The 27,966-nt window shown below is 45.5% G+C and overlaps 1 protein-coding gene across 1 annotated transcript; it reads right to left on the reverse strand.

Moving 5' to 3' along the window:
- Positions 1–77: 77 nt before the first annotated feature.
- On the reverse strand, positions 78–27,887 carry LOC149346877 (uncharacterized). The gene is made up of 5 exons (XM_089541440.1): positions 27,809–27,887; positions 9,228–9,347; positions 5,858–5,930; positions 4,154–4,251; positions 78–280 (listed from the first exon to the last, which is right to left on the reverse strand). Exons 1-5 carry the CDS (start codon positions 27,885–27,887, stop codon positions 78–80), a joined length of 573 nt encoding a protein of 190 aa, XP_089397566.1.
- Between the last annotated feature and the right edge of the window lie 79 nt (positions 27,888–27,966).

The following is a 27,966-nucleotide window of genomic DNA, read 5'->3' on the forward strand; positions in this document are numbered from 1 at the left end:
GTCCACCCAAATAATTACAAGTTTATTGCTCTAGATGCAAGGATAGGTACTAATATATTATTAATTGTGGCCGGCTGTCAGGCTCGCGGCTCTCTTTCCTGGTCGTCGTCGACCCGTCCGACGAGATCCACTTGCGGCCACACCGTTGACGGCGCTTCGCTCGTGGTCTCGTCATAACCGGGAGTGTCCACGTCCGGCTCCTGTCTCCCCATGAATTGGACGGGGTCGACGAAGAGAGCCGATTCGTCGGGCGTCGCCGTCGGCGCCTTCACCCTGCGTTCTGGAAACATCGATTTCAACGTTTCCAAATTGCATCCCTTTTCAAAACTATCCATTATACACCTTTTGTCAAAGGGAGAACTAAAGGGCTTACTCTTGCGCGCCTTTTCTCAAAACATTGTGTATACCGGTAACGGTGAACATGAATTACTACAGCAAAGGGCCAAGCAGCATAGGTAATCGGCCCAATATTGCAAATGGGTGGTTTCACTTTGGTCCTTTGTAAGACTGGCCTTTGCCATTTATTTTCAAAAAAATCAGGGGTGCACTTTGTGGAACTAAAGTGCGGTGAGGCGAAAGCCTTTAGCGCGGTGTTGCTGCTTGTGTCATTGATGTGTGGTTAAGATGTCAATTATGTACACAACTGGGATATCGCTCATCAAAAAAAAAAGATCTATGTTTGGCATCAGAGCCCTAATTAAGGTGCGTCCATATTTTCCATGCAACCTCCTATCTTTGTATTATGCCTTCATACATAGTCACATCACTTACGGGATTATTGCATGGGGAAATACTTATCATTGCCATCTGTCGTCTCTGCAACAGTTACAAAACTGGGCCACCCGCGTTCTTTCTCAACTAATGCTCGTTCTTTATTACAGGAGCACAATATTTTACCAGTCCACCAGCTTTTCCAGTATCACCTTGCAATCATGTTCTTTAGATTACTACATGCCACCCTACATTTTCAGTTTGTAGACCCCATTCAGCAGATCATTCACAAGCCTACCAGATTTGCAGCAAGAAACAATTTTCTGCTGCCCAAAGTCCATACCAATTATGGCAAAATTGACGTCGTCTTTTCAAGCCATTTCAATTTGGAACACATTGCCACCCAATCTAAAAACATCAATTTCCTTTTCCTGAATTCAAAAACAAGCTCAAAGTATTTTTATTGGAATGCTGATGTGTTATTCCCTTTTTGTGTATATTACCTGCGTTATTGTGATTTTTGACTTTGTTTTTGTGAAGTGTTGATTTGATATTTTCTATATTTTGTATTTATCCGCTAACTATGCTGTAACCATTTCTTGTATTATTGATTTATCGAGGGTCCCGGTGCAGTCTTTGACTTTGGGACCCTCGTCTGTACATATATGATGTTTTGTATATTTTTTGGCGTACAATAAAACCTAACTTTCTTCTAACTGTTTGTGAATCTTAAATTCTCGACACACTGGAGGGCTTTTGGGAGGCATCCGTCGATTCGACGCCTTTCTGCAAACACTCTCCAGCGTCGTAGACAAGGAGAACTGCATATGCGTTGGCAGGAAGTAGCGTAGCTGCGGAACGGAAGGATGGTGGTTCGAATCCCATCGCCACAAAGATTTTTTTTCTGGTCTGACTAGAAAAAGCGTGGCACCTCTGCTGAAAACTTTCAGTCGACAACGATGAGCCATTAAAGGCCTTTGCCTTAATATTGGGCCGATTAGGTGCACTGCTGGAGTTGTTCATTCTAATCACAACCGAAGACCTCCACAGATCTAGACACCAGAGTCTTGTCTTCACTCGTTGCAGCTTTCATGGCTTAGCACAAAGATTCAGCGCAATGAGAGTATCTTTCTGATCGGGATAAGAAAATTCTGCCATCTGCAGTATTAAAAACACGGAACTACCTCATTTACGTAGAAGGTCTCGTTAACTGATTGGCTTAGTTTTGTTGCCTGTAGTGCTGTGTGTAGCCAACGTATGATTATGGTTGAACGGAATGACAGCTGTGGTGTAATTCACGGAAAGCTCATAGGGTCATGGCGGGCTTCTGTTTCCGGTAATTCAGCACTGCATTCATGCTGCACCCGAATGGGGATGACGTTACGAGTTGATAACGCTCGAATGGAAAAGCGCACAGTTCAACCCGTTTTAGTGCTTCATCAGTTCTCAGTGCACAGCACCTTTCAAATCGGTGGATCCGCAGGGAGGCTGAAATGTAACGCTCTCTACACTCCATCGCAGTCTCGCCTGTTGCTAGTAGTCGCCACCGTAGTACGCACTCCCGACCTACAGTCTTAAAGCTGAGCTAGTGACCAGCTGGGAAGTTCGTTCTCGTTGCAAGCTATGGCAATAGAGCAAATGAACACCTATTTAGGAAGAGAAAGGCAGTATTAATGCAAGAGCATTACTTGGCTCATTGCGCGAAAACCCCGCCGTCATCAAAAACCCATGGCCGAAACGCTGCACGCAAATGACGCCATCAGCCCGCCTGGAGCAATAGGCTGGCAGCGTCCCCTCAACCACATAACCTTAAAGCGCGATTGAGGTGTCCACTGATCCAGCGATCCAGTTGTGTGCCTTTTCCTTTGCTCAGAATCAACGCACTGAACCTGCCGCTGGTTTTGAGACAATGAAATAAGCATAACTGAGGTCGTGGGTTCAGATCCCGCCAGCGGCATGTGGTTGTTTTTTCTTCTGCTTTTGTAATCAATTAGCTTTAAGCGATAACATATTCAGTATCAACACCACAAAATAAATAAATTAATTAAAAATCCCGTGTGCCCCTTGGTTTCTGTGGCTGTTGGCCTCTCCCATTTGTAGGTGGACCACCCTGACTGTTTAAAGCGCGATTGAGGAGTCCACTCACTCACGCACCCAGTGGAACTTGCTTTCGCATTTACACGTCATATTAGTTTCTTAGGTGTCCCCCAATTTTTGTGTCCACGTTATAAAATTATAGCTCTGCACGAAACAACAAATAGTGCATGTGAAAAATAAATTCCTGGTACAGCAGAGGCCCGTAACCCCCTCGCGCTACCTGCTCCTTCAATGACGCTTCCTGTCTGCAATCACGAGCCAATCTGTCGAGTGCGTGCGACATGGAGGCTGCGACAGGAGAGCCCGCAAGACGTGCAGCACAGTACCGCTAACTGCACTAGGGGATAACCTCTATTGGGGGGGCCCTTCGATGGCCAGTTGGGATCGGTTTGCAGCATGTAAGATTTTAAGGCGAAAGCCTTATTCGGCCTATTAGCAACTAAAAACTAAAACTGGCATCGCTATCGGCGGCCAGGAATAGTGGTCCACGAAACCCCATCAAGAAAAAATTTTCCGAAGAGGTGGGCATTTGTATCAAGGACTTTCGATCGTGAGGCAAGCACGCAAAGCATTAGCCACGAAGCTCTTTTTTACTGACCATAACGGCACCGAAATTGCGTTCCTTTATGTCGAATAAAGGTGAACCGACTCCATGCGTTGCCTTATCATTGTATGCTAATGGTGAGTTTTGTCATTAGAAAGGAAGGAAAAAATATACAAAAGGTAATAATTTCGCTTTTACAGCACGTAAGTATTCTTAAGTGCATTGTGTAAATTTTTTACTTAAAACATAGTGACTGGCTAGTTGGTTCTGCATACTGGAAAATTGCAGCCAGAGCCTCTGCTATCAACCGCCACAAGGTTGATAGCAGAAGCTCTGGCGATATCAAAATGCGCAGATAAGTGTGTCAGAAACCCCTCTGTGCGCCTTAGTGAAAAAGAAATGTCATTTCTGAACGCCAATGATAGGACGAAAGATTGGAGGAACTTGAGACAATTCCGATAATCGTGCCACGAATGCGTGAGGTGATGTGTTGGTTTCTGTTTTGTTGTTTTGTACCTAGTTCTTATATAGGCTGGCTCAGAGCAATAAAACACAGTTGTTAGTCGGCGCTTGTGTTTGCGTCCTTCTCGTCTCGTCCTTGTTACTTCTGCGCTGCAATTTTCCAGTAATTTTTTAAATTTGACTTCCCGTATTATTTCAGGGCAAAACGATGCCGAAGCCAGACTGCTGCAGAAGGGTTCCGGAATTGATGACGTGCTGCCAACTAGACCGTACTTTACGTACATAGAGACTTCCGTTGCCGATATGAGCAAGTGTGTTCTTGAAGCACAGTCAACTTACCGCTTACAACCGCCACGAGGAGGAACGAGAGGACGCAACAGAGCGAGGCGAGCATCAGTATGGTGACCCAGATGCACGGGTGCAGAGGAAAAGTAGTCCTGCGACGTCACAAAAAGTTTGAACACACTACTGGGTACCTTCTCCACTACCATGAAAAGCTACATCGAACGTGGACTGTAACAATGGATGGCCCTTTTCCCTCGATCCTATTCTATTGTAATCATACGCTTCAATGAATGCATGGTGTCAGTGATAACGGCAGACCGAAGCATTTGCAGCCAAAGGGAAGTGAGGAAGCAAGACTGATTATAGCAGAGCCGAAACAAATGTGGTGCTGTACAGTCGCCAGTGAGAAAGATTACAACAATGACGTCACCGGAGCGGGAAAAAAATTCAGGGGGCACTTTGACGATCTAAAGTGCTCCAGGCGAAAGTCTTTCCACGCAACTTTGACTAATTAGTAATGACCCATGACTGACTAGCCATGATTGGTTAATGACTAACTAGTCATGACTAATTAGTTGATGACTAGTTAATGTCTAGTTAGTGATGACTAATTAGTGGATGAGTAGCTAGTCATTATTGGCTAATGCCTAACTAGTCATGGCTCATTAGTATAAGTCTCGTTAATGATTAGTTAGTCATGACTAATTAGTTGATGACTGGTTAATGACTAGTTAGTCAGGAATTGTGACTAGTAAGGACTAGTTATGACTCACTACAGATGTAGTACACAGAAGAACGGGGTGATCGCCGCGAGTGTCAGCCATTAAAGCCGTTCGCCTTAAAATCGCACACTGCGGCTGTCGCGGCAGCGTGCATTGCGAACCCACATGACACGTTTGTTATCGACGTGTTCGTAACCGCACCGCCAAGCATTGCTGTCTTCGCTCCGGTGGCACGTCTCTAGTGGTAATCTTTTATACTAGCGACTGTACCCCTCTGTTTTCTTTGGGGACACCAGAAAAAGTCTTGCTCTCAACTATCTCTCGACAATGTCACTCCTTATTAGGTTTCTGGATAAACATAAAACTCTCAGTCAGCATTCGGTAGTGATTTGCTCCAAACTTCCCACCTCCTAAGTTCCCTTGCGTTTACGCGACTACCGATAGCTACCGCTAGTCAATTTTCTCACGACTTCTCTGAAAAAATGAGCTCTTCATTTTGTATATAACTGCGCTGGAGCCCTCAGCGTTGCATAAACCTTTACTGGCTGTTACTTAACTATCCGTAAGGTATGCATGAGCTCCTACAGCGCACAATGTGTGGCACATGAGTTCCGTGGAAATGGGTTGCTTAGCCACAAAAAAAGATTCTATCACTTATGATTACCACAGTAGTAGAGCACTACTTCTGGGGACGCGGCAACTGTTTCCTGTCTTCGTTAGTCCCATAAATTGGAAACCAATATGGCGAGCCTGTATTTATTCTCTAGTTCTTTGTGTACTCAATGTTACGCTTTTTTATAATTAAGAATGACAAGTGCATTAGCGTTAGGTTGGCCTGCGTTAAAGAATATCAAGCTGTTCTTATTCACACAGTCCTTGCTTCTTCTGAGAGTGTTGACCGCCCTTTGTTAAGTGGCACGCGATTGTCTAAAAGACACGCAGAAAAATAGATGCTAACATCGTTATTCGAAAGAAGCGGTGCCGGTTCGCCACAGATACCACCGCGTGTACACGGCCTGCCTCTGGCAGTACTCACTCAGAGCTCGAGCTACTGCTGATGTCAGTCGACGTGTCTTCAGACGAGCTCTCTCTCTGCGACGAGGTAGAATCTGCGGAACATATGTCAGGGGCTTTAATTGACTGCAAGAATACACCTAAAGAAACTCCAAGCAACGTCACGTCTACTGAATTTTTCGCTCCAAGAGTGGCGTGCCTAGCAGGGAAAGAAGATTCAGTCTTCAAACGTGTGGAGTTCAATGTGTGCAGCGCTGAAAAAAAAATAGGCAGCGAAGCGAACAAACGTAAAGAGGTATTTACTGAGTAGTTTTGACAAAAACAGTTTCCCAGACAAAATTTTCACTCAGGCTAGTTGCTTCTGACTCAGTATTGAAAAAGTTCCACTTGACTCAGTAGATGTATTCGGTTTTAGCGGTGTTGAAATGGTTGTTGCAGCCATGCCCCGCTTCCCCCTCCCCGGCCCCGTTAAGTCTCCTTGAGGGCACTGAACTCCATGCGTACCAGAATGAAACGCCCAACGCTACTACATTCTCAACCAATCTCACTCATTGCACTACATGTCCCTTTCAGGAACAGACCCCGATAAGACTATTTCAAATATTAAGAGACTAATTTTTTCTTGCTTAAAAGCTTAAAAGAGTAGGTTGTCAAATTTTAGCGCCTGTGCGAGCTGCAGCCACTCACTGTTTCTTAAGCAACTGGTGGGAGTCGGCTGAAAAGTATTTTGCCTTCAGAGTATGGAACCAGGAGCCTGACGTGCCTAAGTAGTCAGCGACGTCAACGTGGTGGCAAGGGTACATGGAACAGGGTGTTATACCCTATCACTTAGATCACGGAAGACCAATCTGCACTAAAAGGTTTAGCGGACCTGAAATGGCTCATTTCTGCTTTTTTAATAATCAATTTCACTGCAGATAAGGTTTGCTGGTTGCACGTGGAGGTGATAACTATTTTCCTATGCTTCTATACGTGTGTGTTCTCATTTCATAGTTTTTTTTTGCTTCCCTGGCATACGTCACGATTACATGTGTCGACAGCCTTGTCCCTCTTGGTATGTAAACACATGCGCACGTTCCCATATTCGTGTGTACGACCGCGTGTCTGCTTTCTTTGTTATTATGCTGCATACTTTTTGTGTTATTCTCATCACTTGTATGTGACGTGTTTTTGCATTTTGCATTGTGCTATCTACTCTTGCGTTTGTAACCCCCCCCCCCCCCCCGCACTGTAATGCCGAAAGGCGCTGTGGGTATCAGATAAATAAATAAATAAATAAATAAATAACCAATCAGCACTCGTCAAGAGAGTTCATGGTAATTTGCAAAGGCTCATACTGTGCCAAAATCAATAAGCACAATCACACGCAGTTTCTCGCCAATGAGCCTTCTCTTAGTCTAGGCAGCGCATTTGAGGAAGGGGCTTTTCAGCCATGCCACCGATTGCCGGAGGAGGGTGTGGACTGTGGGCTTTCACTGTCTGCCATTAGTCACATGCATTAGCGGACGCCCTCCCCTTCGTTGGGGGCCAGTTTCCAGCACCCACGGAACCCTAGAGTGAAACAATTAACCGTAGCTTAAGTGGTCTACCGTAGCGTGATGATGCAGTGAAAACTTTACGTGACGCGCTCTGAGTCGATCAGCGATTTACAGGGGACTCATTTGGCGGGCTACAGGTAGGTAGAAGCTTTAAGGAACTCCGCGAAAAAATTTAATGGTGACTGTGTCGGTACATTACACTAATATAACCGCAAAGCGGCCTTTCGCACATAAAACGGAGCTTTTATCATACAGAAGCGGCCATCAAATGAGATAAAGTGGTCGCACTCACTGCCCGATTTCACAATTAAACTGCTAGCTTCGACAAAATTTTGTAGCGGATCTCAGAGGAAAGGCTACAGTGCCATTCACTTCAAAACGGGTATCACGGAGCCTATATCGATACGGAGGTCAAATGTTTGAAAAGAGAGATGGGGGAAATTTAAATCGAATTTGGCCATCATGAAAAGCGTCTTTTCTGGCGCACAATTTTCACTGTAGTTCAAAAACGACGCAGATTCAATTTCTGTGTGAACGCGAATCGGGTGGAGCTGACTTCAGCATCTCTTAAACTTTAGATTCATCCTGCCATTCAAAAAGTACCGTTATGGTTGCAAATTCTGGCCACCGCTTCAAAAAGAAACTCCGCTTCTCACCTGTAAAGGCGAAAGCTCGTGGTTAAATTATTAAGAAGTTTCTGGTCTGTTAACTTCGTTGTCCTAATAAACACAAGCTGAACGAGGGAGGAGGGCATCTTCAGGGTGCTTAGACAAAGTATCGACAACTGGACTTGTCCTCGAGACTAAGAGGACTTTGACTAAGACAAGTCCTCTTGTCGAATCGTTGGAAAGCACCCTTGCCCTAGGTTACTCCGATGTTTGCAGCGTTGGTTCTGAAAACAAGCATCAACGAAGCTTTAAGACCAGGACAGGTACAGATTTTGGCGGTTATAATATCTCTTTAAGGTTTGAATGCACCTTTTTGGGCATAACTTAACTCATTAAATTTCTTAGACTTGTCAGACTTCTCAGATTTGTCAGACTTCTGTCAGACTTTCAAAAAAAGAAATAGCTTACCTACGCTCGCAGTGAATTTGCGCATGCTTTGGGATGACACGGCAAAAGTGCATGTATAAATTCTTGTGCTTTTCTTTCTAATAAAGTTGGTGGAAGTTTGCCCAGTGTGTCTACTCGTTCTTTGTCCCTTGTCCAGTTCGCGCTATTGCTCCGAAGTATCAACCAACAAGCCGGAATTTCAACGTTGTTAAATTTGGAAATTTGGCTAGTGCCAAATGTCTCTGAGAGCAACTTATTTAATTATTCGGGAATAATAGATGCATGGCGAAAGTTCCGTTAGTATTCAGCGTTGCTTTGAGCTGTTAGGCTGTCATATAACAACCTGCTGATATCAATAAGTACAGTTACAGAAACACGACTTGTCAGCGAAGATTACAGAAATAAAGTTTTACTAATCCCTCATCTTATAGGTGTACAATTCAGCTGTGCAGCTGTTATCGTAGAGTACAAATCTAGCTGTCACCTAACCGGCCGGGGGTAAACCTAAAAGCGAGGTAAGGAGGTATTTATTGTGTGGGCACCCCAGGGAGGGGGAGCTGTGCCTTCAAACCTGTTTCCATTCATCGCGGATATCAGCTTGTCCTTCTAGATCTACCCCTGCCTGGCGGATTAGTGCTAGGCGTTCTCCTATCGCGTTTTCCCTGTTTACGTGACAGCGATACGCCAGAAAGTTGATCCGATGCTATGCTTTCTCATTGATGCCAGCGCGGCTATTGCTTGTCTTTGTTTATCGAAGCCCATAAAGCGTCGCTGGGTGACCACTAGCTCTCGCCCTTACCGCTGTTGCTCGTGCCGGGAAAGTCAGACGGCCGCAGTGGTCTTGCCCGATCCGTGTACAGGATGCGGTAAGGCAAGTAGCTGCCTGGAGTGGACGGCGCGTCCCAGAAACCGCTCTCATCTGTCCCGCGTAGGAATATGGAAAGAGAAAATTCACAGCATGGTTACCACTGCGTTACGTAAGATTAAGTGACAGCTCATGGTGGTTGTGAGTATATTAACTTTCATTCGTCAAAATTATCCCTCTTCTCTGGCAGCGTACACAAGATGTTACTGTGCTGTCCTTGTATAGTCACTCTGTTCGGACCACTGAGAGCAGCGCGTCGTTACGGGGCGTTGCAGTGATGTCACTGCGTGACGACACTGTATACTGACCAATAGGCGTGGCGTGTTACACGAACGTCCACACCGTAGAACCGGGAAAAGTGCTCTTTGTAGCTGCACCAGTAACAGGATGACGTCATATCTATATATCTTGTCTATCTAGCTGTGCACTCCCTGTTTTCATGAAAACAAAATATTTTTATCTCCACTGTTCAAGCTGTTAATAACGAAGCAATAGAGCTATTTACTGTGGGATTACCCGGCTCAGAAGTAGAAATTTTTAAACTACTAGAGATCTTGTGAAATGGGTTATAAATGTTTTTTTTTTGTAGTTTCGTGCTACAAAGACTTCTAAGGCCACCAGCGCCAAGCCACCAGACATGGGAAGCAAAAGTTATCCAAGCGAAAAAATATTTCGGCTTCGATTTAAAATTCTAGCTGAAGGCTTGAATCGGGAAGGGCTCATTTTATTCAAGGAGATTGAATCATTTGGTTTCCGTGGCCCTCGGGTGTGAGTATGCGCATCAGTGAAAGCAGTACAAACATTTTGCTCTCTTATTTCTAAGCGTACGACGTGACGAATGACCTCTAACTGCGCAGGACAATTACTCAGTTAAGCGCTCAACACAGAAAGTTACGACTTAAAGGGCTATTTTGTAATCGGTTTAGTGCATGGGGTTTAACGTCCCAAAGCGACTCAGGCTATGAGAGACACCGTAGTGGAGGGCTCCGGAAGTTTCGACCACCTGGGGTTCTTTAACGTGCACTGACATTGCACAGAACACGGAGCTCTAGAATTTCGCCTAAATCGAAATTCGACCGCCGTGGCTGGGATCGAACCCGCGTCTTTCGGGTCAGCAGCCGAGAGCCATAACCACTGAGCCACCACGGCGGACTTTTTTTTTTATCATTAGCGCTTAACGGGTTCCTTATGGCTTATAGAAGAGCTTGTGAAAAAAGAAGTGTTGATTGCTTGGAAGCAGAATAAGAGTTCACGCAACTGTGTAGAGCTTAGGCTTACCGCCTTTACGCTTCCTTTTTTTCGAACCACTTTTCTCGAGAGTGTTTTCAGTGGTGGTCCTAATTATTGCTAAGCGTATGCAGTATCTTTTGTTTTGTATCTTTCTTTTAAGGAAGGCAATGTTGTCACCTCTCTCTATCGGATGTCTGCAAACGTCCTGACAATCTCCTCTTGAATCCCGCGTGGTTGACTCCCTGGACTCCTTGCCGACACTACGAAGGCTTACGACTTGCATCCACCATGCCAGAAGGAAACGCTTTATTACATTGCAGTGGGCATACGTATCTCTTTCTTTATGCCCTCCGGCAGAGAGATCGGCCGCAAAGTGCTATGGAGTGAAATTGGGACCTTCGGCTAGGTTCGAACTATATTTTGTACTGCAGTAACACTGTTCAGTATTAAGAAAAGGGTCGTAACAATTGCACCTGTACAGATGTCTGATTTTTATCTAAATCTCATGAGGAAGCTTTCCCCCTTCAATAAGTGATATTTATTTATTTTTATTTATTTAGAAATACTGTAAACCTCTACAGGCTCATACAGGAGTGAGTCACCAGAAAAACACAACGGCCCAAAAAACAGTAAAAAGTATACCACAGTTTGATAAATCTGGAGCAAGAAAGAAAAACCAAGCAAAAAAACACAAAATACAGCAGAAGGAACCATTTCAAACAGAAGGAAAATATTCTGTTTAGAAGTTTACGTTAGAATGTGTTCTTTCAAGTGGCTGGGGGCAACAATTAGGGGCCATTTATTGGTTTCGGATCCATGAAACCAAATAAACATTCTTGTTTAGCTCAACAGCGGTGAACTGCAGGTCACCTGCCTCCAAGTCTTAGTAAAATGTCTTTCTGAAAAGTAAAAACGGCTGCTATTAATAAAGACAACTGCAGTTGTATGAACTTATATCTTTTCTTCTGCAAGGCATTTCAGGTATTAAGTTTCTTGTGGTAGCTCGAGGGAGGAAGTGATCTAAAGCTTCATCCAGAACTTTTGGACTAGCAAAATTGTTTTGCAAGTAGTTTTCGGTGAACGCGTCTCCGAGAACAATAATACTCGCGATTGTAGCAAAGCGCGGGAAGAAACTCTCATGCAATATTACGCTTTTTACGAGTACGAAGAGGTTTTACCTGGTAGGGGCTTGTCAGGGGAAATGGCGCCTGCATGAAAAAAAAAACGAAGCATTTTAGAGCAATAAAGAAGTTCCATACATTTGGAATCTGTGAACATTGCGTCGAGTGCAACGACTATTTATACTAGCATTCGATTACTAAAGTTCCTAGTGTCGATACTGATTATCACGTTCATTCCTTTTAACGCGTGATTCTACGACACGAATTCAACGCAAAAAGCACTTTCTGAAAGAAGGCCTCAAGTAGGTAAAGTTACGAAAATACGCATCCAGGGAAATTAATGTACACGGGGCAAGTACTTTAACAGTTTTCCAAGTTGTCGGTAAGCGTGTACGAGCACTGAGGCTGAGCACACATTATTTCATGTGTTCGCTCGTTCTCCGATACCTGAGTGCATCATTTTCTCTCATATGCTTTTCATCGTTCTCACCCACTCGCCTAGCTTCCCCATCTGGTTTGTCATATCCTCCCTACTCTTCCATAATCTTCACCCTTGTGCCTTGTCTCCTCCATTATTATGGAATGCGCGAGGACCGCCTATGCTTAACCGGAAAACGAATATTAAACCGCAAAATTCTTGAATTGTTTGTTCAGCATGCAATGCAAGCAGAACATGTACGAACGGCCACAAATATGGCGTTTTGCCCGTGGAGCTCATATTGGCTGTCCCACTTTTCCGGTCAGAAAATAAGCAGAACATCCAACTTATATTTGAGCAGCAGAAAGGAAACAATGACGTCGAAGAAACACACACACGAGGACGATGCAGCATCGTCCTCGTCTGTATGTTTGTTCGACGTCCTTGTTTCCTTTCTGCTGCTCATTTATACGATCATGAACCAACTAGCTCACCAATCAACATTATTAACAACATCCGAGGCGACGAGCCTAAGCGTGGAGTTCCATCAAGAACGCAGCTCATCAACTAATTATGATAAGGGGGCTGCCAGCATCTAAGCTGCTGTCTTTCTTGGCGTTTCAACAGCGCTAAGCCTGAATTTATGGTACACTTCTTCAGCCTACTAAAGGGCAAGCGTACAGTTTGCCGAGGATGATTTGTGTTCCATTTTAGTTCCCAATGAAGTTACCTCGTAGTTTTCAACGCATTCCGAGAAATCGGAACTGCTGAGAGTCTGGAGAGGCAAGCAAAACCGGACCGTCCCAACCAACGAGGACCTAAAACTCAACGTCTACCTAGATGGGACGCCCATACCCGAAAAGACAACAATAAGAATTTTGGGCATGTGGGTTCAATCCAACCAGCGCAGTACTCACACTTTTACCCTACTGAAAGCAACAACGCTACAATTCGCACGCATGATCACCCGCATCACCAACAGGCGACATGGCATGCGTGAGGAAGACACACTAAAACTAGTCAGAAGCCTAGTAGTTAGTCGAATCACGTACAGCCTACCCTACCAGTGCCTCAACAAAAATGAAATACAACAAGCGGATGCCCTGCTACGCAAAGCGTATAAGACAGCGCTCCGACTACCACGCAACACGTCTACAGAAAAACTCATGGCCCTGGGATTACACAACACCTTTGAGGAGCTACGAGAGGCGCAGCATGAGTCGCAAAAACTCAGGCTGTTGCAAACAACGACAGGAAGAGCGCTCCTGCAGAGGCTCGGATACCGCAAGCAGATGCGAGAAATGTCGAGGACGGCAACGATCCCCGAAGAGCTTCGCAAGACCCTCAAGGTAGCTCCAATACCAAAAAACATGGATCCCAACCTCCATCGAGGCAGAAGAGAAGCGAGGGCCGAATTCATCGAGAAAACATACGCTCCTCAAGCCACGACCGTGTATACAGACGCGTCTTGGAGAGGAGGAGATACCAAAATCGCTGTAGCGGCGGTGGTCGATTCGTCTTTACGCGAAATGACCAGCGCGTCTCTCCGAGGCTGCACAGCTGCAGAGTCCGAGGAAGTAGCCGTTGCTCTAGCGGTGGCGGAGGGCTATAGAACCGGGCGGTCACTAACAATACTTACGGACTCTCAAACAGCCTGCCGAAATTACATGAATGGCAGGATAGGTCGTCACGCGCTCCGTATACTCCTCGCAGCGAGTGACAGAATTAAAAACCGGGAAGAACAAAACGACAAGATCTTACACAAAATTGTGTGGGTACCGGGGCACACGGGGGTTGCAGGGAACCGAGAGGCCGACAGGATAGCTCGAGGATACATTACTTTCCGAGCTTCCGACGAGACCGCGGAACTCGCGCCAGCACCCAGGGAATACTCGGCCATACTACAAAACTATAGAGGCAGAAGAATGCGATATCCCCCACCGCACAAATCTCTCAGCAGAGAGGAAGCTGTCACTTGGAGACAATTACAAACAGGCTCTTTCCCAAGCCTACATATACTAAACAAAATGCACCCTACGATATACACGAACAAATGTCCCTGGTGCGACGAAAAACCTACACTATACCACATCACATGGGCCTGCCAAAACATAGACGTGGTCCCCAAAATACAAAACCCGAGTGCGGAGCAGTGGGAGACTCTGCTGTCCAGCGACCGCTGCGAAGACCAACAAGGTCTGGTACAGCGAGCTCAACGGGCGGCAGTGGCCAGCGGAGCCCTGGACTGAGGGCAACCGACCACTGGTTAGAGGCGGACGACTTCGACAGAGAAGGCTCCTGGGGGTAGAACCAAGACGTCTCTGAAGAAGCCCCCAAACCGCAGAAGAACCATTACTGTAAATAAAGTTTTCCCTTCCCTTCCTTCAACGCATTCCGAAACGCGCAACTCTAGCACGTGTGGAAAGGGAGGTCAGTACTTACGCAGAGATGCATGGTAGAGCTCACTAAGTTCTGCTACTGGAAAGAAACGCGAGAACGAAAAGTTCACTGTTACGAAAGAAACATTCTTTGAAGCTTGAGAACAGAAGATTATATTCACTCTCATGTAAACTGCCCATATTGCTCTGGCTGAAATTCCACACTGATTGGTTTGCCGCAAGAAAAAAAAATTGTTCTACCAGGGGAAAATTGGTGATGCTCTTTCACATAATCTGTGATTACTGGACACTGAATGAGAAAAAAAATTCAGGGTGCGCTTTGTTTTCCTAAAGTGCGGTGAGTCGGAACCCTTAAGCACGGTTGTGCTGCTTGTGTCACTGATGTGTGGTTAGGATCTTAAACCTCGCCTCTAAAAGTGGAACGCGTCAGCGTCTTGCAACGCTGCCAGAGAGTCCACAGAACGCCATCGCCCGTTCGGCTCTACGGCTTGCTTGTCCGTAAATTGGTTTTTGAGGAAAGGAAATCTATCTGTCTCGCACATCTCGGTGGACACCTGAACCTCGCCGTAACGCGAAGGGAGGAAGATGGGAGTGAACGAAGACACTGTATTTACTAGACGCGCCTTTGTTCATTCCAAACCATCGAGCTGGCATGGCGGAGTGGTAGCGTGCTCGTCTGGCACTCTGGAGGCCCTGGTTCGATTCCCGAACTCGACCAATTTCCTGCTCGGTTTTATTTATTTATCTGGTCTGATGACCTTTCTCATCAGAATGAAAAAAGGCGCGTCTAGTGAATACGGTGTCTTCGTTCACTCCCAGCCTCCTCCGTTCCCTTCCGGTGAGGTTTAAGTGTCCACCGAGATATGAGAGACAGATACATTTCCTTTCCTGAAAAACCAATTTACCGACGAGCGAGGTGTAGAACCAAATGGGCGATGGCATTCTGTGGACTCCCTGGCAGCGTTGCAAGACGCTGTCGCGTTCCACTCTTAGAGGCGAAGCTTAACATCTTAACCACTCATCAGTGACCACACTTTAGGTCAAAAAAGTGCCCTCCTGAATTTTGACGGCTGTCCACCGAGATATGGGTACAGTTGCTGCGTAATTTCCTTTCCTCAAATACAATTTTCATTTTCTTCATTACGGGCCATCTTTTTTTCTTTCACTCCCACTTCCTCCCTTCGTCTACGGTGCGGTTCAGGTGTCCACCGAGATCACAGAGAATTACAGCGCCATTTCCTTTCCTCAAAAATCGTTGCGTTCAAAGGGCAAGGCATCGCGCCGAACGTGTGGTGGGGTTCCGTGGACTGCCTGGCAGCGCTACAACACGCTGTGGCGTTCGACTCCTAAAGGCGAAGCTTCAGCGTCATTAATTAACAGTTAATTAGTATTTATGTGTTAATTAGTTTTTAACCATTAATTAGTGATTTGTCATCACTTAGTAATTAGCATTCAATTATATGTGACGCCATCAGTGCCACAGAAACAGCGAAAGTGGTGCGGAAAACGCTTTCGCCTCTGCGCACTTTAGACAGTCAAAGTGCCCACTGAATTTTTAACCTTCAAGAGCGCGCAATACGTCGTGTATAAGCGGGACATCCTAAGGAGCAGAGGTAAATGTTTAATATGTTTAATAGGTAAATGTTTAAAATGTCAGATTAGAATCAAAATTGCACGTAAGTGATTCAGAGGTTGCACAACACTCTGGCTGCAAATGGTTTGCCCCAGGGGGCATTCGAACTGCGAACAAAATTGTTGTTCTTTTCTGCTGCTATAACTTACAATTTAAAATTTATTGGGTATCTCGGCTGCTTCAAAGGTGATTTTTTTTTATAGTAGCCTTCAATAGCAGAAAAAAAAGCAAAAAAATACAGCTTGACTTTTTATAACTAGCGGTCAGGTAGCCTAGTAGCGCAGCTTTATATTTATTGCCGCAACACACTTCGTTTCCGCTGGATCTTTAACTTTCGCTGCTTTGGTTCCATGTATCCTTTCGGACCTTGACCTTACACACATGTATTTGGCTTGCTGAATGCTCCTTGTGCTGTGACACACTGGAATTCAATGCCTCTGCGCTGAGCCGCGAGCCCATGGTCCGCCCTAATGGAGACAAAACCCTGTACTGTACCTAATTATATAGCGGCATGTTTCTACAGTCGCAACGCAGTACCCAACCTCAAACTGTACTTTTCGACAACACACAGCAGTCTGCGAACTCTACGGAAAATATTCCATTCTTGACGAAAGCAAAGCGAAAGTAAAAATAGGTGACAGCATCTTGCAAAATAAAAAATATTGCCGCGGTGGCTCAGGGGTAAGGCGCCGTCTACCGAGCCGGAGTACCCGGGTTCGAACCCGACCGCGGCGGCCGCGTTTCGATGGAGGCGAAACGCAAGAGGCGCCCGTGTGCTGTGCGATGTCAGTGCACGTTAAAGATCCCCAAGTGGTCGAAATTATTCCGAAGACCTCCACTACGGCACCTCTTTCACTCTTTCCTCTTTCACTCCTACCTTCCTCCCTTCCCTTACGGCGCGGTTCAGGTGTCCGCCGAGATATGTGAGACAGATACTGCGCCATTTCCTACCCTCAAAAACCAACCAACCAACCTTGACGGTCTATGTGCGCAGTTACACCAACGGCGAATTAGGTGGATTCGAACATTTTCGATGTTCGAATCCACAGTTCATAGACGGAAGTCACTCGGATAGAGATAATGAGCTAATGCTCACATATGCGGAATTGGTCATTCTTTACTTCACACTCATAGATCACTGGGGGTCCTCTCCTCATACCACTCCTGGCGCCATGGTGCAGCAGTTAAGCGACGCGCCACTGCCTTGAGAGTCAGGTGTCCCTTCCCGAAAAGAGCCGACAAGTTGACAATGATTATGGGGTTCGGCTGTTGACCCTAAACACGCGGGTTCAGTCCCTGCCCCGGCGGTAGCATTTCGATGGAGGTGAAATGCTTGGGGCCCAAGTATTGCGCAATGTCAATGCACCTTAATGCACTCCAGGAGGTCGAAATTACCCAGAGCCCTGCACTACGGCGTCCCTAATAGCCTCAGTCGCTTTGGGACGTAAACCCATTCACCAACCCCCAACCATTCCAATAAATCCCCGGAATGACCGAGTCAATAGCCAAGAAACGCAGTTCAGTAGAGTGGCTGTCAAATCGACTCTAGGCAAGCCGTAGCTATAACTGCTGTCGTATATATGGCGCCCTTAGAATTACGCTTACCCATTGCCGTTCGTATGACGAGCTGACTGCGAGGTTGCTCTTCTTCTTCGTCTTCAACTAGAAAAGACGCATGATCAATATTTCTCTCCAACGAAAGCTTTCCGGAACATGGAATATTTAGCCCCGTTCTCTATTTCAGTCACCAATCTCTCAGTATTTATTATTTATTTATTTATTTATTCAAATACCCTAAAGGCCCTCTGCAAGAGGGTATTACATAACCCTCTACATTACATAACATAACGCATAGAGGGTATTTGTATAACTTATTTCAATGACACATCTGAATTTCTTTCATTTTATTCCTAATTACTATTATTATCATTATTATTTTGATTTTTTTTCCCATCATTAATTTTCTTGTTTAACATTCTGAGTACCTATAGTTGCCGCCTGTGTCTTGGCCAATCCCCCACAGTGGTCACGCGCCATTATTTAGAGGACAACAACAACAACAACGTGAAGGCGTGAGATTTGGTTTGGTTTGTGGGGTTTGACGTCCCAAAGCGACTAAGGCTATGAGAGACGCCGCAGTGAAGGGCTCCGGAAATTTCGATCACCTGGGGTTCTTTAACGTGCACTGACATCGCACAGTACACGGGCCTCTAGAATTTTTCCTCCAAAGAAATTCTAGCCGCCGCGGCCGGGATCGAACCCGCGTCTTTTGGGTCAGCAGCCGAGCACCATAACCACTGAGCCGTGAAGGCGTGAGAATCGGTTCGCTTAAGAAGGACTCAGTTGGAAAGGGCCGCGAGGGAAAGCAGCTAATCTATATGACAACATTAATGAAAGAGGAAGAACTAAAAATTGAAATTAAATTACAAAATTCCTAAAGGAGCTCCCATCTCCTGTACAGATTAGCGCTTGTATTGTTACATCCAGAGCGACGAATACGCTCGTAACGTCGGGAATATTTTATCAGTCTCAGTATCCTGCCTCTTTTCTACAGCTTTCGCAACTCATCTAGCGCCATTCTTTTCCAGACGAAACTTTGTTTCTCACATTACCGTTATCTTCGTAGAGGGTGTACCCGCTGCAGTATAAAGAAAACTTGTATCGTTAACGAAGTTCACCCGTTGAGCGGTCGTTCACAGAGAGTGTTGACACAAGCGCCGGGATCATACAAGTTGCGAAAGCCCGCTTAGAAGCCGTGCTCTCCGCTGCTTCTTCGCGCAGGTTAAGAGATGGGGATTCCATATATAAGTAGGGCAGCCAGCTATTGGGGGCGCTGCGTTTAGAGTCTAAATGTTGCTGACGTGACGAGAGAGCGTACTGGTCTTCGAATATTGGTCAGAAAATGACAATTTTTTTATACGCGCGTGCCATAGGGAGTCTCCGAACTTGCCTAATGAAAGAGCTCTTAACTCGCTGCCTGTGGTAAGGTTATGTGGATACGCCGTAATCAATGCACAAAAGGAAGAAAAGGCTCCTGTTCGCTGCTACCCTCACTTTTACACTTCCGGTCAGAGAAAGAGAGAGAGAGAAAAAAAAACTACAGGGAATGTTTACTACATTCGAATCGGAGCGCAAGCACGGATTTGTGCTACGCAGAAGACGACGGTGAGCAGGCAGTGCCGCGGGACGGAGAAGATGGAAGTTGAGTTGTGCGAGGCGTGTTGGCTGCGCGAACTTAGTAGTTTCTTCAAATTTTACTGAACGCCCCCTCTTACTAGGCTTTATGCAGGAAAATTATGCCTCCGTGCGTTTTTTTACACTTCGGTTTTCAAATGAGTACTTATATTCTGTTTCGCGCAAAAATCAGTACAGGCATTTGATATCGACGCTCTTACCGCCCCCACTGCATCGTTATGTCTACTTTGGGCTAATGGGTCACGATTTTTAAAGCGAGTGCGTAAAATGCCAATTTCTCCTTGCACCAAAACTTTTTTCTATAAATTACGCACCGAAACCATAGCTGTCAACACGTGGCTCGATAGGAAAAACATTTTTGTGTCTTCTGTAGACTGTCGTTTGTGCAATGTGCCTGAAACAATTGAACATCGTTTGATAGACTGCAAAGACGAGATTTTGTTTTGGGATGTGTTGCAGAGGACGCTACAGAAAGATTTTCTCATAAATTCCTACAGCGTGCGCTACCTTGTTGTTTCCCCACCTGACTCGAGCCCCTATGATATGATTCTCCTGATTGGACTTCATAGCCTTCGGAAAACGCGCATACAAGCCCGCAATGTTGAACCTGTTGTTTCGCCCAGAATTCATTTTATCCAAATGTTGCTGCAGGTAACGGATATATACAAAGAATTTGACTTTTTACCGGATTGGTTTCCTCTCCCGATGCGCCGTATATGCTTACCGGCCTTTTAGTTATAATATGTTTACTATTATGTTCGTGCCACGTAGCGCCTGCCTACGTGCTCTGTAAATAGTTTTTGTGTGTGTGTATACACACACACATATGTATATATCATTTCTGTACAAAACCATGTAAATAAATACCGTGAAAGAAAAAAAAGAGCGGCGTTAGCCTATAGTGGTCTTGCTGAGCGGCCTTTAAAGAAAATCTGCTCGCGCAGACGCGGGTTCGACTCCCTGTCATGGATAGTGATTCCATTTCTTTTTCTCCTTTTAATGGCTTGACCTCTAAATCAGCTGAAGGTCAAATTTGCACGGTCCGCGATTGAAGCCCGAGGTCCTGTAGTGAAGCTTTTGCTTCAAAAGTGAAAGGGGAGGGAGAGTAAGACAATTTTATAACGCTGTCTGTTTCTTAACTGAAACGGCCAATCGCATTAAAGGGGAAAAAAATAGAACAAAAATAGGCAGGAACATGTGCAGTTCGCCGCCATAATAATTGTTCTACCGCTCGGGTGCCACAAAATTTGAGAGGCCTTCTTTGAGCGTTAGCCCCAGTGAAGAGAGCTTAGCTTACTGAGCATGCGATCTTTACGTAAATGGTTCTTTAAGAAGCCGGCAACAGCTTTAGCAGATTTAGCTTGGCGCCCCATCATCGATATTCTCTTTTGGGCATGATACTTAGGTTCTGTGGTCGTTTCCCTCAGCCCTGCATTAAAAAAAAAGCACACAAATGCAAGTATCGTTATATTAACTGTGCCCGTGTAAAGAACCACGAAGAACACCGTGGCTGGATAAATTACTCGTTAACCTTGCGGCTGTGCGATATGCATCAGAGACGAAGCCTACCTACATGTGGAAAGCGATATCTGGCTCTTTTCCCGGCGTGTGCGGCCGTCACTCAGGCATTCATCAGCTGGTCGTTGAAACGCCTTTGTTCCTGATCAATTTAGAAGTTTTGCTTTATCATTGCGTTTATCAGCTTTTTTTTTATGTGATGTTGATTGCCTCAGGACATAAAACGGTATGTAATGATTGATGAGGATGCCTAAATAAATGAGTAAAGGTTCGCTGACCTAATGAAGTCGAGCAGTGAACGATGATCAGGTCCTTGTGTCCAAGCGGTGCATGAAGCACTATTGTCTGGCGAAAGACCCGCTGCCGACAGCACAGCACAAAGCAAGACGTCGGTGCGTTCCTGCCATTCACGGTGCATACGATTCAGAGCTAAAGCGCGGCAGGGTGACATTACATAGTCCTCAATTCTGGCTGAATGCATTGTGACGTGCGGGCGTCTCACGCGTTCTTTTCTAGACATAATGCCGTCCTCTCAAAGGTACAGTCTCACAACTTCCGATTAAGCTTTGACACCTGGCGGATAATGAGAGATGCTATGGAAAGAAATAACATCAGAAAAAAAAGCGCTCGAGATGAGGATGCCTAAATAAATGAGTAAAGGTTCGCTGACCTAATGAAGTCGAGCAGTGAACGATGATCAGGTCCTTGTGTCCAAGCGGTGTATGAAGCACTATTGTCTGGCGAAAGACCCGCTGCCGACAGCACAGCACAAAGCAAGACGTCGGTGCGTTCCTGCCATTCACGGTGCATACGATTCAGAGCTAAAGCGCGGCAGGGTGACATTACATAGTCCTCAATTCTGGCTGAATGCATTGTGACGTGCGGGCGTCTCACGCGTTCTTTTCTAGACATAATGCCGTCCTCTCAAAGGTACAGTCTCACAACTTCCGATTAAGCTTTGACACCTGGCGGATAATGAGAGATGCTATGGAAAGAAATAACATCAGAAAAAAAAGCGCTCGTTCAAACTGGTTGCATAGCACAATCTCTTATGGCTGCGTATTAGAGCGAGAGATACAGCAGTTCGAATACTTTACTCGAAGAAATTTTTCTCGTACTTTTACTACGCACCAGAAACTAACAGCCCTCTAATAATCGGCCGCCTTTCCACAGCCTGCGTTATATTTTAGGTTACATTGTTAGATACTTTCAGTCGAAATAGCCGTTTGCAAAAACTTACAAACGAGCCGAGAGGCGAAACCAGAAGTTGGGGTACTGTACCATTGATAAAGGAGAATTACGCGTCAACTAGTGGTCCACCATTCAACTTCATAGAAATATCTAGAGAGAAATGGGCATTATAACTACACGCAGGAACAAAATGTTTCAAGTATGTTCTTTTAGAACTCAGTTACTGCCTTAAATTCGTGACGGAGGTGTGAATAGATTTTATTTTGCTTCGAAGCGACGAAGAAAGTGTCGGGAACAGCCCTTCCCACATATTCTAGGCTTATGAAGGGGAAGCCACAAGATGCAATGAGGAGTACTTTCTCTTAATCCAACACATTCTGAAGTGCCTCCTGTGTTCCATTCTGACAGCATCTGGTTGTGAATATTGACCCAGTCTCGTCGATTACGCTTGTGAAGCTTTCGTAATACTTCACCCCGTGATTCTGTCGAGACAAAGCAGACCGGATGAGTGAGGTGATCGCTCAGGACCTGTAGCAATCTTCTACATATATATTATAACCACTGGCTCTCCATTCAACCTCCTCATTTATATTGTTACTCGTTTAACATTTACTCCATGCACAATAAAGAGTGAATATTGATAATAGGTAGTTGTAGGTGATACTTCATTTTTAATGGAAGTCATGGAAACCACTGGAAATTCGTGTATTCTAATAATTTACAAATTAAACGTATGCAGTTGTAATTCTTAGACTTAAGACTTGGTCAGAATTTGCGGTATTCGCTCCAAGCAATGTATTTCACTTAAAATAGCTCGTTGTTGCCGACCCATCAAATCACAAAATTAATTTTAGTTAGGTCTTTAGGAATGAAACGCAAAGACATGTGATAGAAGCCAAAAAAAAAGAAAACGTATAAAATAAGGACCAAGGTATAGGACCTTTGTCCAGGCGTTTAGGAATTAATTGAAGACATAGATAACGGATGGTAATATGCGAGGACACCAAGCAGTCTCAAGTAGGCGGAAAAGAAAAACAGCGTATGCGTGCGCAGAAACATGAATATGTGTTCATCCTCAGGTAAATTGTCCAAGTCATCCTGCTGTTTCGGAGGCTGGCCGATCTGGCTCTGGTGAACCCGTAGAGGCGAATAACGAGTTCTGGCCTCGAAGATCAGCACTGCTCGTTAGCGTCACTGGAGGTCTTCATCAGGAGTCGTACGTCCAGTAAAATGCATCTTTCCTGCATTGAGAGAAAGCGAGCACATAGAAACGACACAAAATTAGTTTTTTTCGTTTCTTATTAATTTTTCACCTTGTCTTACTTTCTTTCGTTTAATTATTTTCACCAATGCTTCCTCTTGTAATAGGGAACATTGAGAGCCTCCTGGAGAATATTTAATAAAGCGTATAGGTCCACACAAGATTCTTCCTATGAACAGAACGTAATCATAACCATTACGTAAGTGCGACTGGGGCATTCTAAACCTTCGCAAACCACGTGTGCTTATACGTATATACTCTGTAGAGAGAGAGTGACAAGGAGTTGTGCTAATGGCAGTTTGAGAGAACATGGCATTACGTGATACAGCAGCACGCTGGTGTCTTACTGTAAACGCACTCCACATCTTGGAAGATGCCAGATTCTGAGTTCATACAACCATCAGCACAAGCGCGATCTATATGAATGCATCGAAAAAAAAAGTTGGCTGGGGCTTAGCTAATGTTAAGCCTGGATATCTCGAAGCGAAAAGCTGCGGGGATGCTTATGGTTTAGCTTATGGTTCTGCTTTATGATCACTTCTATATCGGTAGTATCATTCTCTTCTCCTTCCATGTTGAATGCGCACGCCTATTCTCTGGCAAGGGGTATTATAGCCAGCCTCCGCGCTAAACACGCGCTTGCGGCGAACGTCAAACGATGACGCATAGCGCGCGGCAGCGTGCGCCTGTTCTATGGTCAAGCGAGCCTTATATACCCCTCCTTTCAAATGCGCACTGCGCACGGCTGCGGCGAAAGGTCAAACAGTGGCGAGGAGAAGTGGCGGCGCACATGTGCAATAGCCTGCGCCGTGCGTGACGTCACTCGTGCTCCGACATACGCCGGCTCACGCGAAGCGCGGTGTTGACTAGCGTAGTGAAGCTTTTCGCTTCAAAAAACAGGCGTGACTTGCGTAAGAACCCCATGGATGGCGTTGACAAGTAAAGAGATTCGATCAGTCGCAAACTAGTGACAACTAGGAAGTGGAAAAAGAACGCTTTTTGCTTTCCTTATGTTATTTACGTTGAGTACTCGTATTTACTGCATGCTCCGTAGTAAATCTTCAGGTCGTAGACAGACCTTGTGCGTGCGTTTCCTCTAGTCGCGGTCCCATTTTCCGCGCGCTGTTTTCTCTGTACTCATGTACCATCTGGCCCGGCTACCTTCCCCATTGCAAAACGTCTAGAAACAGTCTGTATACAATGAATAGACAAACGAAGTATCTGTGCCGAGAAAATAGAGTATGTACGATGTTTACGAATAGTTTAGGGGCGATTTATCTTATATCAGAGTGACGGGTAGGGCGATTTATCTTATATCAGAGTGACGGGCTCCGAAGTGCTCAGCCAGTACGCCACTAAACCCCTGACACTCCTACTAGCGAGTTATTTCGACTCTGATCACATTGCAAAGGGCATGAAATCCTCTCCATTACACCAAGCAGGCTCTCGACTACTTTTTCTGTATGATGCTTCGAACTTCAAAAAAGTCGCTAGCTTGAAATGACATGCCCGTCAGATCGTACGCTGCTACTGAGAGAGAGAGAGAGATACAGAGAGGAAGGAAAGGCAGGGATGTTAACCAGAAAGGTTTCCGGTTGGCTACCCTACAATGGGGAACGAAATGAGGGGATTAAAAAGGGAAGAGAGAAGGAACGCGAGACAAAGTCACAATCCATCAATCAAGGCAGTCTCTCGGAAAAATAATGCCCAGCGCCACTATGACGTATCAAGTGGCTTATCGGGCACACAGCGTCATTGAGGCCGCAGCACAAGCAACGGAAATGCACGAATAACAAGTTATATTCCACTAGGAACAGAGCCAGATTAGAAAAGACGATCGACTTTTTGTTTCCTGGTTTTTGAGGCTCGAAGCACTCGACTTGTGAGAAGAGTGGCTATCTACGCATTTTGGTGGTCTATTGTTTCACGAGAAGGGATGAATAAAAAAAAACGAAAACAGGTCGCTGAAACAGAAACGCACCACACGCGCGCACTAGCAACCAAGTGGCCTCGTATGCCAACACCAGCATGTTACGAAGATGCGGCGTGACGGCACGGAAAATAATATCGCCGAATATCTAGGGTAGCTCATATCAGTGCAGGGACCAAGACGCACGCATTGTTCCGTTTTGAGAAGAATGCGTATTGCTTCGCACTTCTCTGGGGCCTTCTGATCACTGAATCTTTCAACAGCCACGCACTGAATGAATGCACCAAAAGAAACTAAGCTATTAATGTACAAATCCATAATTCGTCCCGTAATTGAATACGCGTCTCCCGTCTGGAATCCTCATAAACAATGCGAAATTGGTCAAATCTAGAGCATCCAAAAGAAAGCCATCAGGTCCATTCATTGTCGATATGATAGCTATTTTTCACCTTCTTGTGCCTTTTCCGCGTTGAATCTAATCCCCTTGTCCGCACGCCGTGAGCTGGATTCACTGAAGTTCTTGCACTGCATCGTCAATTCACTTTATCATGTCACACCTAATGTCTACCTTACCCCTGATATTCCAGGATCGCCCAGGAGCCATCACAGCCATAATGTTAAGCCATACTTCGACCATACTAATAATTTCAAACACAGCTTTTTTCCTCGTACTATTGAACATTGGAACTTAATTCCTGGCACAGCGCGGTCTCTTCCATTAAACTCATTTTTAACAGCTATCGGTGCCACATGATGTTTTCTTTGTGTTGTGTTCATTGTACATTGCTTAAATTTATTAGTTACTGCCTACACATTGTTCGCGCTGTGTATTCAACCATGTCAAATGTAATCCTTTTGTGTGTGGATTGTACATTGCCATTTATTCCAAATTGTTAGCCCCACTCCTGAAATAGCCCCATGGGGCCGGGCTGCAGTATGTAAAAATAAAGAAATAAACAAATAACGAGGTGAAAACATGCTCGGTGTCACCGCAATGAAGGGCTTAGTTGCTGGCATGCAATATTCGAGGCTTTTCTTACGTACCCGCAACCACTCATTTATGCATCTGCTCGTCTAGCAGTGTAGCGTAGCCCGGGTGACAAGTGAATGCTGGCCAACGAGGCTGGAAGTGGAGCGTATTTTACTGGGAAAAGCTGATTCTTGGCTCGGTGTCATGCGGCCTACGCTACACTCGCCAAACGGGCACAGGCACAAATGAGCGAATGGTGTAGGAAAGATTAGCTAGAAACCAAAGAAATGTTCAACAGCCTAGCAGGGGAACAGCAGTTCGCAGTTGGTAGCCAGGTGCTGTAAATAGTAAGAGAATATGTCTATTTAGGGCAGGTAGTGACAGCTGATCCAGATCATGAGAGGAAAATAACTAGGAGAATAAGAATGGGGTGGAGCGCATATGGCAGGTTTTCTCAGATCATGAATGGCAGTTTACCAATATCCCTCAAGATAAAAGTATACAACAGGTTTATCTTACCGGTACTCACCTATGGGGCAGAAACGTGGAGGCTAACAAAGAGGGTTCAGCTTAAGTTAAACACAACGCAGCGAGCTATCGAAAGAAAAATGATAGGTGTAACGTTAAGAGATCGGAAGCGGGCGGAGTGGGTGAGAGAACAAACGCGTGTTAATGATATCCCAGTCGAAATCAAGAGAAAGAAGTGGGCTTGGGCAGGGCATGCAATGCGAAGGCACAACAACCGCAGGTCTTTAATGGTAACGGAGCGGATTCCAAGAGAAGGAAAACGTAGCAGGGGGCGGCAGAAAATTAGGTGGGCGGATGAGATTAAGAAATTTGCGGGAATATGGTGGACGCGGCTGGCAAAGGACAGGGTTAATTGGAGAAACATGGCAGAGGCCTTTCACCTGCAGTGGGCGTAGTCAGGCTGATGATGATGGTGATTATGATGCGGCATGCCAGCAGCAAAGCACTTGAATGCTGTGACTGGAACATCCTTGCATCCCGCTTCAACGTGTATAATAGTTTAAATCGATTTTTAAATAGGCCGCCGTGGTGGCTCAGTGGCTATGGTGCTCGGCTACTGACCCGAAAGACGTGGGTTTGATCCCGGCCGCGGCGGCTGGAATTTCTTTGGAGGAGAAATTCTAGAGGCCCGTGTACTGTGCGATGTCAGTGCACGTTAAAGAACCCCAGGTGGTCGAAATTTCCGGAGCCCTCCACTACGGCGTCTCTCATAGCCTTAGTCGCTTTGGGACGTTAAACCCCATAAACCAAACCAAACCGATTTTTAAATAGCGTTTAAAAGGTGAAGAATGTGTCAGCACTCCGCACGTGTCCCAGCACCGAAAAGAGATGTGTTACATTTTAGGGTGGTAGTTGATTTCGCTTGCTTTTTTCTTTCCTTTCTTTCTAACTTCCCGGGACGTCCCGCCGCATCGTTCATAGATGCTTGCTTTGGCATATGTTATCATTTGGTTGTGAGTGCGCACGTGTGTTGTGTTCCTCTTATAACGTCCTGTTCTTGTAAAACTCCTATCTTGGATCTGCACCGCATCCTTTCATGTGTACGGTAAATGCCTTAGCATTGCCGGTCGTTTCCGTGAGGTGAGAGATCAGTTCTTTTTTAAGCTGGCTGGAGTACTCACTTCCGACTGCCCATGCAAACGAGGCGGCCGCGATGACCAGGACCAGTGCTAAGAGAGCGATGAGGGCGACCATGTACATGGGATGTAGGTTTTCATCTGGCGGTGTTCTAAAATGAAAGAAGGGAACCCAGTGCACATTAGTGGTGAATGGCCCTTCG

This window comes from Amblyomma mixtum, chromosome 4 (genome assembly GCF_055824585.1).
Source record: "Amblyomma mixtum isolate Tamu chromosome 4, ASM5582458v1, whole genome shotgun sequence".
NCBI classification, from domain to species: Eukaryota; Metazoa; Arthropoda; class Arachnida; order Ixodida; family Ixodidae; genus Amblyomma; species Amblyomma mixtum.